Below are 15,761 nucleotides of genomic sequence, written 5' to 3'. Positions count from 1 at the left end.
TGTATTCTTCATGTGAGGAAGCCATCCAGCTGGCTTACGGAAGGTCGGTGGTTCTACCCAGGTGCCCGCTCGTGATGAAATAATGCACGGAGGGGCCCCTGGGGTCTTCCTCCACCATCAAAGCTGGAAAGTCGCCATATGACCTATAATTGTGTTGGTGTGACGTTAAACCCAACAAAATAAATAAATCAACCAATAAAATGTTACAATAAATAAATGTCATAATATTTTTGTCTTTCGTTACTGTTTATTAGGTCATGGATCTACAAAGAGTGACTGTACAAATGAAGTATATGATATAGCCTGGGACATTATTACAACCAGTTCCCCAGAGGACATCATGCAGAACTGTAGAAAAATTGAAGCAAAAGAAACAACAGGTAGTCTGGTTTGTAACTAGAGGCCATAGTCTAGTTGATAAGGTGTTTGCCACTCGGTCTTGATGTCATAGGTTTGTACCAAGGTTCAAGGCCACAAGGAAATGGACTTCTATTTTTATGACTTTTTCCAAGGAGAATGGACTCTGATGTGATTTAAATAAGCTTCAAGCTGTCTTTACAATCCAGCTAAAATACATCCGTATAAATATTTAGTGAACAGAAGTTCATAGTTACCATTGCCCATAGTTCTGCCAGACAGAGGGATATTAATTCTCAGCTCAACTATTTGAAATTTTTCAAATAGAGTTTTTGTAGTCATCCTTCCATTTGCATCATCATCCGTGCCAAAAGGATTTGCATGTGTGTACGTTTCTCAACAACTACTCGGCCAAATGCTTTCAAACTTAAGAATGTCTTCGGCATCATTAGATGACCTCTCGGATCAAGTTACCTGACTTTGACTTTGTTTAAATTATGACCAATTTTAGCTTGACTATACAAAGTATATGGAGAGCTATCCTACACGTCAGCGTCCACACCTTGGTTAAAATTTTCATGCACTTTCTCTTTTTTGTGGGTATTGAAAGCCAATTTCAGGAAATACGCCTTTTGAATGTCAAAGTTCAGGACATAAGCATGTTGAAAGTCAAAATTCAGGACAAACATATATTGAAAGACAAGGTTCAGGACATACACATATTGCCAGTCAAAATTCAGGATATATACAAATTAGTAGTCAAATTCAGGACATATGCAACATTGAAACATAAACAATCTAAAAGACATAGTCCAGGACATACATAAATCTAAAGTCAAAATTCTGAACATATCAGTACGCATATTGAAAATAAAATCTGTAGAAAGATACTTTGGAAGCAAAGAATGCAACCAAGAAGAATAATAGCAGACTCGGTAGACAAAGTGTTCAGATTATATGCATATTAAAAGTCAAAATTCAGGACATATGCATTTCGATAGTCAGATTTCAGGACATAGCAATTTTTAAGACAAAGTTCAAGACATATAAAGCGTATTGAAAGTCAAAATTCAGGACATACATTTTGAAGGTCTAAAAGTTGCCCATCTGCTATACAGCACAAGTTAAATATTTTTCAGGATATTGTTGATGAAATTAACCCTTAACCTGCTAAATTTCTATAATGAACTTATCCATCTTTCAATTTGGATAGTACCATTAATTGTTAAAAAAAGGGTGCATACCAAATAGGTACTGACTGAATGGTAAACAGTGCAGGTCATGATCAGACTGGATATGATAAGGGTTAACAAACGTGTTGACATTTTTTAACACAAAATCTTCTGCCAGTTTAAAAATCCTTCACATCACTTTGACTTATGATATAATATTGAATAATTGAAAAAATCTTATTGTAAAATTGAGGCTGAAATTATTGATGATTTAGCAACAGTACTTTTTAGTTAGTTAAACTTTAGTAGTTTAAGTAATTGGGAAGATTATAAGATAATATGATTTATAGATCTGTACTGGTATTTAAACCAGCAGAAATGTAATATTTATAATTATAAATTAGAATTTTAAAATTAAATATTGAAGGTCCGACTGTACTTGATGTTGTTGTGAAAGGAGAGAAAGGATCAAACAGGGAGTCAAACATCGCTCAGTTACGTCGCCATGGTTACGATCCGGATGATACATCACGCACCATTGGTGATCTCATCATTGTTGAAGCTGGTACCTGGCATGAGGATAGACGGACATTTGCCTTCGCTATTCTACAGAACTCCGCACTACATAATGGCATGCAGCTACAATGGTGCTTCACTCCAATTAAACCTCATGGACGTACTAATTACAAGCATGAACATAGACCACTAGCAAAGTTCAGGTCAGATATACTTTATTACTTTATGGTTAAATTTCAAACATTTTAATTTTAAAAGCTGCTGATAGATCTGCCCCAGGAGTAAATGGGCGATACTCAGCAAGATATCATCAATGAGATATCACACCTGTTAGATTTTATCTAGCATGCTGTCAAATAATGTTTCATTTATACCCAAAAATTACTTTTTCCAGCTATCCCAACTTAAAAGGACTCTTACAAAAGTCTTCTGTTTACAAAAGTTAATGTTTAATTTTTAATCTGTTTTTATGCCTCCGCAGTTAAATATCTTATCCATGCATGGCTTGTCTGGATTTCAACTTACTCTATTATAGCAAGATGATATGTCACTAACAAGACCCAGATCCAAGTGTTAAAGGTCAAGGTAACACTTCAGGAAGAAAATTTAATGTGATGTTTTTTTTTTGTGCATATAATATTTGGCCTTAAACTTTCATGCTTGGTCAGATTTCAAAATATTCTACACAAATTACCTCCATAATGGGACAGTTTGTCGAATGCAAGAACCAGATCCCACATTAAAAGGTTAAGGTCTCTGTTAGAGGTCAAAGATTTCAGGCCAGGTTTTTGGCCTTGTATGGTCAAGATCACTCTTACATGTCAAAGATTTTATGTCAGTAACTTCTGTTTGACTGGATGAATATTCATTGTACCCCCCGACAACAAAGTTGTGAGGGGGGGTATACTGGTTTCAGGTTGTCTGTCTGTCTGTCCGTAGACGCAATCTTGTGCGCATCATCTCTCCTTATCCTCTTGACAGAATTTAATGAAACTTCACACAAGTGATCAGTACCAACAGTAGTTGTGCATGGGGCATGTTAGGTTCTTTTAGAAAAAAAATTGCAGAGTTATGGGACTTTGTTTTTTTGTTACTATACTATATACATAGACACAATCTTGTGCGCACCATCTCTCCTACCCTTGACACAATTTAATGAAACTTCACACAAGTGATCAGTACCAACAGTAGTTGTGCATGGGGCTTGTTAGTTTCTTTTAGAAAAAAAATTTGCAGAGTTATGGGACTTTGTTTTTTTGTTACTATACTATATACATAGACACAATCTTGTGCGCACCATCTCTCCTCATCCCCTTGACACAGTTTAATGAAACTTCACACAAGTGATCAGTAACAACAGTAGTTGTGCATGGGGCATGTTAGGTTCTTTCAGCGACACAAATTGCAGAGTTATGGGACTTTGTTTCTTGTTAACATACTATGTACATACAGTCTGCATATGCAATCTTGTGCGTGCCTAATCTACCAAACCCTTGCACACAATTTAATGAAACTTCACACAAGTGATCAGTACCAACCCTAGTTGTGCATGGTGCATGTTACATTCTTTTAGATAAATATTCTGCATAGTTATGGGACTTTGTTTTTTGTTACTATACTGTATACATACAGTCTATATACATACAGTCCACATAATTATGCAATCTTGTGTGCGTCAAATTGCAATGTACTGTGTCAGTGCATGCGGGGGGTACATTCATCACCTTTAGTGATAGCTCTAGTTTAACTTGACATAGACATTCACCATTACTAGATAATATGTTGCATATAAGATTTAGGCTCTTTGCTAAAATGTCAAAGTTACAGTCCAAATTATTGCCCTAAGGTAAAAGTGGCCACGTCCCTATGTCTGACATGTACTTACTATAGGCTTATATAGAAGAAACTTTGAAAAATCTTCTTCTCTGAATCAATAATAGCTAGAGCCTTAATATTTGGTGTGTAATATCAGATTTGTAATTTCTACCGTAATTGTTCAGATTATTGCCCTAGGTTCAAAAAATGTGTGTGACATGTATATAATATAGGGTAACATAGAAGAAACCTAACTCTGTACTTATACAAACACACTTGAAGCCTTGTACACAGGTGAGTGCTTTTGGGTCAATGACCCTCTTTGTTTTGTAAACTGATGGATATTCCAAGAATTTAGCGCAAATGTTTACCTTTATAAGACCATGTTTCAAGTGCAAGACTTGGACTCCTTTCCAGACTGTAACTTCTATATACATTCTATTGTCAAAATGTGATAACCCACAGAACTCGCACTTCTGTGTTCTAACATTACATTAGGGGTCCTGAAATATTTTCAGAGTCTACTTGTCCAGGGACAAGTTGGACCCACAAATCCACTTGTCCGTACCAAAGAAGAACGTGTCCGTACTTTTTAGTTTAAAAGGAAAGTATCAGCATTATCATTACTAAATAAACAAATGATACAAACATACACTTCTGTTGACTTCTATTTTGACTTGTATAAAGTTTTTATGTTATGACTAGAACCATCCATTTGAAAATATGTTATAACTAGCAAGCTAAGTGACTAGAACATCCACTTGAAAATGTGTTATGACTAGCAAGCTAAGTGACTAGAATATCCACTTGAAAATATGTTATGACTACGGGTGAAACACAATATAGGGAACAGTAGTGTTGCACTTGGAGGTGAAAAAATAAGTTCTTAATTTTGGCAAAAAAAGTATTTTTCTACATAGTAGAGTGCTTGAAGTATAAGCAACTTAAGTGGTTTGCTGGTACTTGTGTCGGAAATGTAATTTTTAAAGGCTGATAAAATGCATATTTTTGCTGGTTACGGACACTACAAGTGGTACATTTTGTAAAATAAAGCTTCAAATTTATGATAAACTTGAACTATTTTTACTGTTTTGTAGGACAAACACATGGAAATACATAATGCAAGGCAAAATTAGGACTGGGAAAGGTACAGATACTGAAAAAAGAAACATATTGTTGGAATTTACTTTGTTGCTAAAAAACATGTATATTTCAAATCATCAGACATCTTCAATTTCAGTTTTAATGATGAAAACTTAATGAAAAATCAACACAAATTCTGTCTTTGTTGAAACAAAATGACTTAGATTAAAAGGGAAAGTGAATAATTTTCAAAAAATCCTAAATATTGATGGATACCAGTAATTGGTTACGGACACTACAAAAAAGCCTCAAGAATGGTTTTGCATTATATTATGTTAAAAACATTAAATCCACTCATGAATTATTTGGTATAATGTTAAAATGATATCTGAATGGAAAGTGTATTTAAATTTGATATTCTTCAAACAAAAATATATAACTTGCCAAATTAAAACCAATGAAAAAGAAAACAGAACAACAAAATCTGAAAACTGTTTTCATGAAATCTTGTAACTTAACAAGCAATATTAAGTTCTCTAAGTGATACATTATTATCAATACTTTGTATTCATATCACACAACTAACACTTACACTTTTTTACTCAAGAATGTCACTAACCAGAAAAAAGAAATTAAGTTTATGGTTATGGACACTACAATATGAATTATCTAACGAAAGTACACATATCTATAATCTTTTTGTAACTTTTTTTTTCAAATTTTCAGATGTCTTGGTGTTGAAAATGTAGCCCTATTATCAGTCATAGTAGATTCATCTATAAATGCAACAACATTGTCTCTTATCTCCTATGACAGATCCTGTTTGCGCGGACACATAAATTTCTTTCCACTCTTTTTCCTTCATCATGTGATTTTGATATTAGTTCTGCTTTCTTAACTAATCTAGTTTTGAGTTACTCTTTTCTACTTCTTGTCGCTGTCTCATTCTACAATCCTTCTTTCTTTCTCTCTCATTTTTCTTTTAATTTTCACATTGGCCTGGATTGAGTTTCTGCCTTTCTTGCCATTTAACCTCTTCTAACCTATTCAGCATTTTTGTGCCTTTTAAGTTTCAGCACTGCATGTGCCTCATCAGATCAAAACTCTATATCTGAATCACAAATGCACAATGAAATCAGACATACTTCTACTTTATTATAAAGCAATTAAATTGCAATATAAAACTAGATACTATAACCATACGACACAGATGTGCACACATACACATGCCATTGCCCATTCTCTAGAAAGCAAAAATGATCATAACTGCCGCCAGTAGAAATATACTCAGAGAAGATTCCTTCCCTTCATCTGCACATAAAGCTTGTTCATCTGTTAAAGTTTGAAGCAAATCAGGCTAAAAGTTCGGGAATCGTTGACAGGATTTTCCACTATCATACTATATTCCATATAGCAAAAATTATCAAAGGGCCATAACTAAAGTAAAAACAGTCACAGAGAGAATTTCTCCCTTTACGGTCATCTGAACATCAAGCTTGTTCATCTGTGACAGTCTGAAACAAATCAGGCTACTAGTGTTGGAGGAGTTGGACACATAAAAATGTTTCTCTATATTCCTTATGATTAAACAGAAATTATCAAAGGGTAAAAATAGTCACAGAAAAAATTGTCGCTTAATTGTAATATACACTTCTTGAGCTTGTTCAGCTGTGAAAAGTTTGAATCAAATCAGGCTAATAGTGTGGGAGGAGTTGGACACACAAGACTTTGAACGCACTGACGGACGTACATACATAGAGCAGCAACACTTTATGCACATCACATAAATATAAAATCTCATCTAAATGAATATACATGTACCTGTCATCACATGGTTTGTACTTAGTACTTCTTGAAGAGAATTTGCTTTCATTTGCAAGTTTTTAGATATTACTTTTAATCATAAATACTTGTAAAGATGTATTCACTTGAACTGTAAGATGTATAATAATTTAAACAGAAATTTCAGTAATACTGGATGTTTTTTACATTGTTTTAATTTATGTAGTGTCCGTAACCAGACAACACTGCCCCTCTGAAACATTTTGAAAAGAAACTTTATTGTAAGCTACATGAACTTGAATTATCTTAACAATGATGCTCTTGAAGAAATTTGTGTAAGTGAATAACTGTTAATTATCATTATCACATCTTTACATTTTTCATATAAATCTGTGCAGTTTAGATGATAAACATGATTTTTAGCACTTTTGAACTGTATCTATATTTTTATATCTGAAAATATTTGTCAACAAATACATATATTTGTTTTTTTCTCAATATTAATAAACTTTGAAATGATAATTTTTCATTTTCTGTAAAACAATGCAAGTTTTAATTTTTTCAGCTCTGGTTACGGACACTACAGTTTCAAGTAGCATTATTAAATAGACAAAATTTACCTTTTGTAGTGAAATTATTAATAGACTTTATTAAATTTGTCATCAGTGAACCTTCCAAATTGAAAAAAGTAGTGATCCTTTATCTCTCATCGCTTCAATGTTTGCTATTACATCTTTCAATTTCATGCTGCAGCAACAGAGAATGATGCTGTATATAAAGATGCCGCAATAAGGGTTTTCCAATGTGGTTGCAACATCAACAAGTTGAGGAAAAATAAAGTTGATTAATTAACTTGTGAAATCAGTTATTACTTTCATAAGAATAGCTATAAACAAAATTTTAAAAAATGTTTATTTACACCATTGAAAGACAGGTTACGGACACTACAGTGTTTTTGTAGTGTCCGTAACCATATTAGTGGTGCTACAGCAAAAATGTAGTTAACAATAAAGGAAATAGCATAAAAATTTAATGTCAACAGTTAAATTTGATAAGAAAAAATCAATAAAGACCCTCATAATATCTTACAAATCTATAAAATACAACTGGTTACGGACTCTACATATTTTCATAAAAACCTGATTTTCAATTTTAAAAATTCATACAAATAAATTTCAGAAATACATGATTTTGATTTTTTTTTCTTTAAGTACTATTACAACAGAGAAATGATTCTGGACCAAAATATTAAAGAAAAAATAATGTTAACATTGCAATTAATCATTATAACAAAAGGAAGGAATTTCAGTGAAAAACTGCATAACATCTTACCCATTTCACATTTTTCTCGACAGCTTCAACAATTTTCATCCGATCATGATAAAACAAACACCAAAATAATCCTTAAAAAATTGTCTTTATGCTGATAACACACATTTACATAGAAATATATAATATCATACCATTATTTTATTTGAAAAATATGGAAAATTCTAAGTGCAACAACATAACGTTTCAAAAATGACTTTTTCTAGATGCGTTTTTTGCCACTGCTTGAAAACTATTTGAGCTAGATCAATAAAATTTGGCACAGAACTTCTTCATATTTAGTGTTATGAAGTGTAAATGTTAAATTGCACTAAAGGGTTAGGATTTTTTTGAAAACCATGTATAACAATGCGATATTCTAAATGCTCCCTATATTGTGTTTCACCCGCTAGCAAGTTTAGTGAGTAGAGAATAATTATGAACACTTGAACACATGCCATTGACAAAAATAATCTCAGTATGCCTAGAATTTCTACCCTGGTCCCATAACATTCACTGAATACTGCACTGGTCTTTCAGGGGTCCTGAAATAAGCTGTCCGAGTTGTTAAATGTCAAAACAATCGACTCGAAAAATTAAGCCACAAATTTTGGCTACTAAACTTTTTTACATAGCACCAACCTAGCTAATCGATTTTCTGAAAATCAAAAATGAAAGTAGATAACGGGAATCCCCAGACTGGCACTTATTTTCAACTTCACGGTATAATTTTCCAATAATTATCATTATAGGCTGAACACCACTAAATCCAGCTGTTCTTTATTTCATATAAAATCCACTCACTTCATAACGGTTTTTCGACATTTTCTAGCATATCAGATTTTCAGAGACTTATATTCCCATAAAGAACTAGATCGCTACTTTAGAAAAACAAAAAGAAAAGGGGGTGTTAACTTTTATATAAGAAAACTACAGTTCGTTAAATACAACCCGCTGAATTTACTACTTTTCGCTTCTTTCAATTTTTCTTTTTGTGACATTAAATTCTTATGCCGCCATTTTTATCTAGCATGCGATAGGAACATGCCGATTTCATTAGAATGCAAAGTGATACATACTGAAACGGGGTAGGGTAAAAGTAAGCACGTTGCTGCCAAGAAAGTGCACTAGGAAAAGAAAAAAGATTAGTACTATTTATATTTGGACTACTTGTGACTAGACCTGCGGAGGCTTACATTCTATGTGGTAGTGATCAGCCTATAAGAGAAAATTTTTGTTTGATTTTTCCATGAATTTGCATCCATTCTCAAGGTACACCTATTTCACAATGATTCTGCTTTGTTTTGGTGCAAAATATTGAGAAAATATAGAGAAATGACAATTCATTACAGGTCACCCCCATCCCCAAAAATATGCAAAATTTAGCCCTGTGCAAGCAATATTTCAATTAATTTTACCTTATTCGTGGAATTTACATTTAACATCCATTTAATCGTCCTGATGTTTGTCATTTTCATTCAGAAACATGCTAATTTCAATATTATTTAGACAACTGAAGTGCTAAAATGCGAGAAAAGACATTAAATTTTACTAGGTCCTAAAACGAACCAAAATAGTGCCACCTGGTCGAAATTTCGATCTAAATTCCAAAAACACAAGAAATTTAAGCGTTTTCAGCCATTTGTTACCGTTTTACATCATAAAGAATAGATTAATGGCATTTCCATTCATTTTCGAGGGGTTTCAGAAAATAACATGTATTGCCCCTTATAGGCTGAACACCACTAAATCCAGCAGTTCTTTATTTCATATAAAATCCACTCACTTCATAACGGTTTTTCGACATTTTCTAGCATATCAGATTTTTAGAGACTTACATTCCCATAAAGAACTAGATCGCTACTTTAGAAAAACAAAAAGAAAAGGGGGTGTTAACTTTTATATAAGAAAACTACAGTTTGTTAAATACAACCCGCTGAATTTACTACTTTTCGCTTCTTTCAATTTCTCTTTTCGTGACATTAAATTCTTACGCCGCCATTTTTATCTAGCATGCGATAGGAACATGCCGATTTCATTAGAATGCAAAGTGATACATACTGAAACGCGGTAGGGTAAAAGTAAGCACGTTGCTGCCGAGAAAGTGCACTAGGAAAGGAAAAAAGATTAGTACTATTTATATTTGGACTACTTGTGACTAGACCTGCGGAGGCTTACATTCTATTTGGTAGTGATCAGCGTATAAATGTAGTAAACCAGTCCACGTGTCTATAAATGGCTGCATACATTTTTGTTTTGATAATTTAAGGGTCATAAATGATCACAAACAGATTAGATATTGCCTTTAGGCATGCGGAAATCACAGATGACGCCGATTAGTTTCGTTTTCATAAAATGTTTACCACGGAAATTTTACTTGTCCCCGGACAAGCCAGCTTCTAAAAACTGATTGTCCGGACCGAGGAATCCACAAATCGGACAACTCGGACAGCTTATTTCAGGACCCCTGCACATTGCAAGGGGCATCTGTGTCCTATGGACACATTTCTGATTTGGATGATCTATTGATGAGTTTGTCATAATTGACATGCCTGATCAAACATACGTTCTATTTTCAGATGTCAAATGTTTTTGCAAGGACAGCAAGTGAGCGAACATACAGGACATGGTAAAAACAAGACAAGGAACTTTGCTGCAGTTGATATCCTGTTTCATCTGTACGAAAAAAATGATGTTGTCAGGGTTAGTGTTCAGTACTTTTTACAGATTTTAGCTCACATGTCACAAAGTGACAAGGTGAGCTTTTGTGATCGCGCAGCATCCGTTGTCCGTCTGTCAGTCCGTGCGTAAACTTTTGCTTGTGACCGCTTTAGAGGTCACATTTTTCATGGGATCTGTATGAAAGTTGGTCAGAATGTTCATCTTGATGATATCTAGGTCAAGTTCGAAACTGGGTCACATGCAGTCCAAAACTAGGTCAGTAGGTCTAAAAATAGAAAAACCTTGTGACCTCTCTAGAGGCCATACTTCTCAATGGATCTTCATGAAAGTTAGTCAGAATGTTCACCTTGATGATATCTAGGTCAAGTTTGAAACTGGGTCACGTGCCTTCAAAATCTAGGTCAGTAGGTCAAATAATAAAAAAACCTTGTGACCACTCTAGAGGTCATATTTTTCATGGGATCTGTATGAAAGTTGGTCTGAATGTTCATCTTGATGATATCTAGGTCAGATTTGAAACTGGGTCAACTGCGGTCAAAAACTAGGTCAGTAGGTCTAAAAATAGAAAAACCTTGTGACCTCTCTAGAGGCCATACTTTTCAATGGATCTTCATGAAAATTGGTCAGAATGTTCAACTTGATGTCTAGGTTAAGTTCGAAACTCGGTCACGTGACCTCAAAATCTAGGTCAGTAGGTCATATAATAGAAAAATCTTGTGACCTCTCTAGAGGCCATCATGGTCCTCTTGTTAATTTATCCTGGAAGCTTTTTGTGTATATATAGTAGAGCATCTGCTTCTGATACAGAAAATTACTGGTTTCCTCCCTGGCTGTATCATACCAAAGACACAAAGAATGGTAACTCCTTCGCTTTTCTCTCAGCATGTAGAAGGTGCAGGTAGTTCTTGAACTGGTCAGCCTGGTGTTAGTATAATGTGGTTGTGTATAATGTGTATCATTGGTGTAAGCCTTGACATTCCAATGAGGCAAAAATGTTAAGTTTAGCGTTGTACTAACACTGCTACAAGTAGACACTGTGTTTATATGATTGAAAAAGTTTAAAAAAAACAAAACTGGGCACACTGATACAAACACTGGAGAGTCCTCTGTGTGTGTGTATTTAGGTTCAACATCATTTTCAACAATAGTAATGATAGGGTCTGCTTGTAGCAGTGAGCACAATGTCCAAATTTAAAGTGCTGCCTCATAGGAATATTACACCCTAGACACATGACATACCGCACCAAGTCACATTATACTGACACAATGCTGACCAGTCTTAGCACTATCCTCTTAATGCTAAGCACTAATGGAGGAAACTACTAAAGTTAGTACCATTTTAATGTTTTTTGTATGATGCTGCCAGGGATTGAACCCATGATCTCCCACACTCAAAGCAGACTCTCTGCCACTAGACTACCAAGACAATTCTTTGAAAGTCGAGTATGTAGCCAATAATTTACTCAGTCGGTTAAGACAGTTTTTGCTATGTGTCTCAAATGCCAAGGAAAACCCTGATTATAGCTTGAAATATTTTTAAGGTTTGTTATAGGAATGGTCGCCTTCCGTCAGTCCGTCTGTCCGTAACACTTTCATGTCCGCTCCATATCTCCCAAACCCCTTGAAGGATTTTCATGAAACTTGGGTCAAATGATCACCTCATCGAGACGATGTGCAGAATCCATGAGTCAGCTTTGTTGGCTCAAGGTCAAGGTCACATCTTAGGGTGAAAGGTTGAGCCTTCCATTTTGTATCCGCTCTATATCTCCTTAACCCCTTAAAGGAATTTTATAAAACTTGGGTCAAATGATCACCTCATCAAGACAATTTGCAGAACCCATGAGTCAGCCATGCCGGCTCAAGGTCAAGGTCAAGGTCACAACTTGGGGTCAAAAGTTTTAGCCTTCCATTTTGTGTCCGCTCCATATCTCCTAAACCCCTTGAAGGATTTTCATCAAATTTGGGTCAAATGATCACCTCATTAAGGCGATGTGCAGAACTTATGAGTCAGCCATGCTGGCTCAAGGTCAAGGTCACAACTGAAGGTCAAAGGTTTGAGCCTTCCATTTTGTGTCTGCTCTGTATCTCCTAATTCCCTTGAAGGATTCATATGAAACTTTGGTCAAATGATCACCTCATCAAGGCAATGTGCAGAACTCATGAGTCAGCCGTGCTGGCTCAAGGTCAAAGGTTTGAGCCTTCCATTTTGTGTCCACTCTGTATCTCCTAAACCCTTTGAAGGAATTTTATAAAACTTTGTTCAAATGATCACCTCATCAAAAAGATGTGCAGAAGTTATGAGTCAGCCATGCCGGCTCAAGGTCAAGGTCATAACATAGCGTCAAAGGTTTGAGCCTTCCATTTTGTGAACACTCTGTATCTCCTAAACCCCTTGAAGGATTTTTATCAAACTTGGGACAAGTGATTACCTCATCAAGGCGATGTGCAGAACTCATGAGTCAGCCATACTGCCTCAAGGTCAAGGTCACAACTAAAGGTCAAAGGTTTGAGCCTTCCATTTTGTGTCCACTCTGTATCTCCTAAACCCCTTGAAGGAATTTTATAAAACTTGGGTCAAATGATCACCTCATCAAGGCGATGTGCAGAACTCATGAGTCAGCCATACTGCCTCAAGGTCAAGGTCACAACTCAAGGTCAAAGGTTTGAGCCTTCCATTTTGTGTCCACTCTGTATCTCCTAAACCCCTTGAAGGATTTTCATCAAACTTGGGTCAAATGATCACCTCATCAAGAACTCATCAGTCAGCCATGTCAACTCAAGGTCAAGGTCAAAGGTTTGAGCTCTGTATCTCCTAAACCCCTTGAAGGATTTTCATGAAACTTGGGTCAAATGATCACCTCATCAAGACGTGCAGAATTCATGAGTCAGCCATGTCAGTTCAAGGTCAAGGTCACAGCCAAAGGTCAAAGGTTTACCCTTTCACTATCCATAGCAGTGGCGGAGGATTTAGCTGTCTTTCAGACTGCCTTCTTAAGACAGTATCGATGTTACAGTTTTCTTTTATTGTCTTCTCTGTTACTAACATGAAGGTATATCAACATAAACATGAAGGTATATCAACATAAACAGAGTAGAAGAGCAAAAGAAAAATCTTAACAAAATTGCATAAAAAGTTTAGCGAGACACATGCATGTAAGCGAAAAATATTGTTGTTCTTGTATATTATAATAATGTCTACTTGTAATTTTAGATAATTTTTGATTTTAGATAATGAAACTTACTGATGAGAAACGTTGGATTCCATACACCACTATTCAGCAGGAGGCAATGTCACTTAGAAAAGCAGCCAAGGATTCTATGCCGACTCCCCCGAAAGATATTCTCGATCGAAGACCAGCAGACAAGCATATTGTCAATGCCATTAGAAACAGGATTGACAAGTTTTTCCCGCGTAATGATGCTGAGGAACTTCTCATTGGACCAGGGATACCAGATGCGGAAAGGGGAGAAATACGTGCGTACGTACAATCTCTAGGTCTCAGAATGGATCAGCGCCAGAGAGACGGCAATACATACTTCGTCATCTATAGTAAACAGGATATGAGGAATGTTGTTGCAGCCCTGAAAAGAATGGGTGGGAATCAGATGTATGGGAAATATAAACTGATACCAAGGTCTGAATGTCCTAAACATAGTGATGTGCTGAAGTCGACAAATATTGAACTCGAAGTGAAGTTCATAGCGCTGTCAGATGTAGTGAATATGAACATAGTAAGTCACTGAAAGTTACTGAGATAACTACAGAAACAGAAATTATTACATTCTTATATAAAAATGTAATAGATAATTGTAAAAAAAAATCAAAATCATGCATTTGGGAAAAAAAAGTCATACATCTAGAATAGTATTCCATTAACACTAATTGTAATGAAGTGATACTTTTTAATAGGTTAAATAGGAAAATAAGGATTTTGAAGAGGTAGTACTTGTAAAAGTGTGATGTTATTTCCAAATTGAGGCTGTATACTATATATTTGTTATAATCCGTAGATTATGTGATTAAAAACAGAAATTGTAATACAAGTTTTAAATTTTTAAGTGTTTTATCGCAGTTCATTGTTGTATATTCATTATATCATTCATTAGCTTTAGACGTATAATTAAAAGCTATTGTTAGTAATTGCTGGTGCCATAAAAAACTAACCTTGAGAATATATTGAAATGTTGTTTTATGTTGCTAAAGAGTATTGAAGAATGGATATTGCTTAAACAAATTATAGGAAGTCAATTGGTGTGTAGTAAGATGAGTGACGATGAAAGCTGTGTGCATGATAATATAGTGACCACTGGGGGTATATAATGTTTATTTTCATTGAATTATGGAAATATTAGAGCGAAAATTTGTTTGTTTTACTTAATATTAAGATCAAAATATCTTCCACTCATGAACACCATGACATACATCTTCACTCGTGGTTATAATGCCACTTGTGAAGATATTGCATCTTGTATTCACTTGTGAAAGATATTTCAATATTACACTGAAACAAACAAAATATTCTTTATATCTACACAATTTAGGGCTGTTACAATGTTCAGTGTAACTGTGTAATGAAAATGTTAGATTTTTTTTAAAAAGTGATTTATGTGAAGTAATTTTGTGCCGATGAATTGCTTATTTTATTTGACTTTGTGGGGGGTAAAATGCACCAAACTGCTTTACTTATTTATTGGAGTCGGCACTTCACATGAATTTAAAAACATTGAAAACTATGTTAACAATGTAACAGTAACTTGGATTTTATGTAATGGTAATGTGTTAATGTTGTCGGTGGTAATGCTTTTGTATAGTGGAAATAAAATTTGAAATGTTTGTTATCTTAACTCTTATATTTACGAAGTTACAAATTTAAAGTTTTCCAGTGTTTCCCGGTTTGTGCCCTCCTGCAAAAAAAAATGGAAAGATTTAGGAAGAAGCTTTGTTTCTGGGGTCACTCCATCAAAGGTCAAGGTCAAATGGGATTGAACATGGAAAACCATTTCTAATCAATAACTGGAGAACCGCTTGACCCAGAATGTTGAAGC

At 34.8% G+C, this 15,761-nt stretch overlaps 1 protein-coding gene across 2 annotated transcripts in view; it reads left to right on the top strand.

Annotated features, from left to right (window-relative positions):
* The window catches only part of LOC123551531 (uncharacterized), a 37,206-nt gene extending 21,657 nt beyond the window's left edge, over positions 1–15,549 (top strand). For both annotated transcript variants that reach the window (XM_045340533.2, XM_045340542.2), the window contains 4 exons: positions 255–380; positions 1,957–2,248; positions 10,613–10,736; positions 13,944–15,549. In XM_045340533.2, coding sequence (XP_045196468.2) covers positions 255–380; positions 1,957–2,248; positions 10,613–10,736; positions 13,944–14,459 — 1,058 coding nt within the window. In that variant the 3' untranslated portion in view covers positions 14,460–15,549. The remainder of the gene's footprint in view (positions 1–254; positions 381–1,956; positions 2,249–10,612; positions 10,737–13,943) is intronic.
* The last annotated feature ends 212 nt before the right edge of the window (positions 15,550–15,761 follow it).

Source organism: Mercenaria mercenaria, chromosome 15 (assembly GCF_021730395.1).
Source record: "Mercenaria mercenaria strain notata chromosome 15, MADL_Memer_1, whole genome shotgun sequence".
NCBI lineage: Eukaryota > Metazoa > Mollusca > Bivalvia > Venerida > Veneridae > Mercenaria > Mercenaria mercenaria.
The sequence above is the reverse complement of the archived record's forward strand: the minus strand, read 5'-3'. Positions and strand labels throughout refer to the sequence as shown.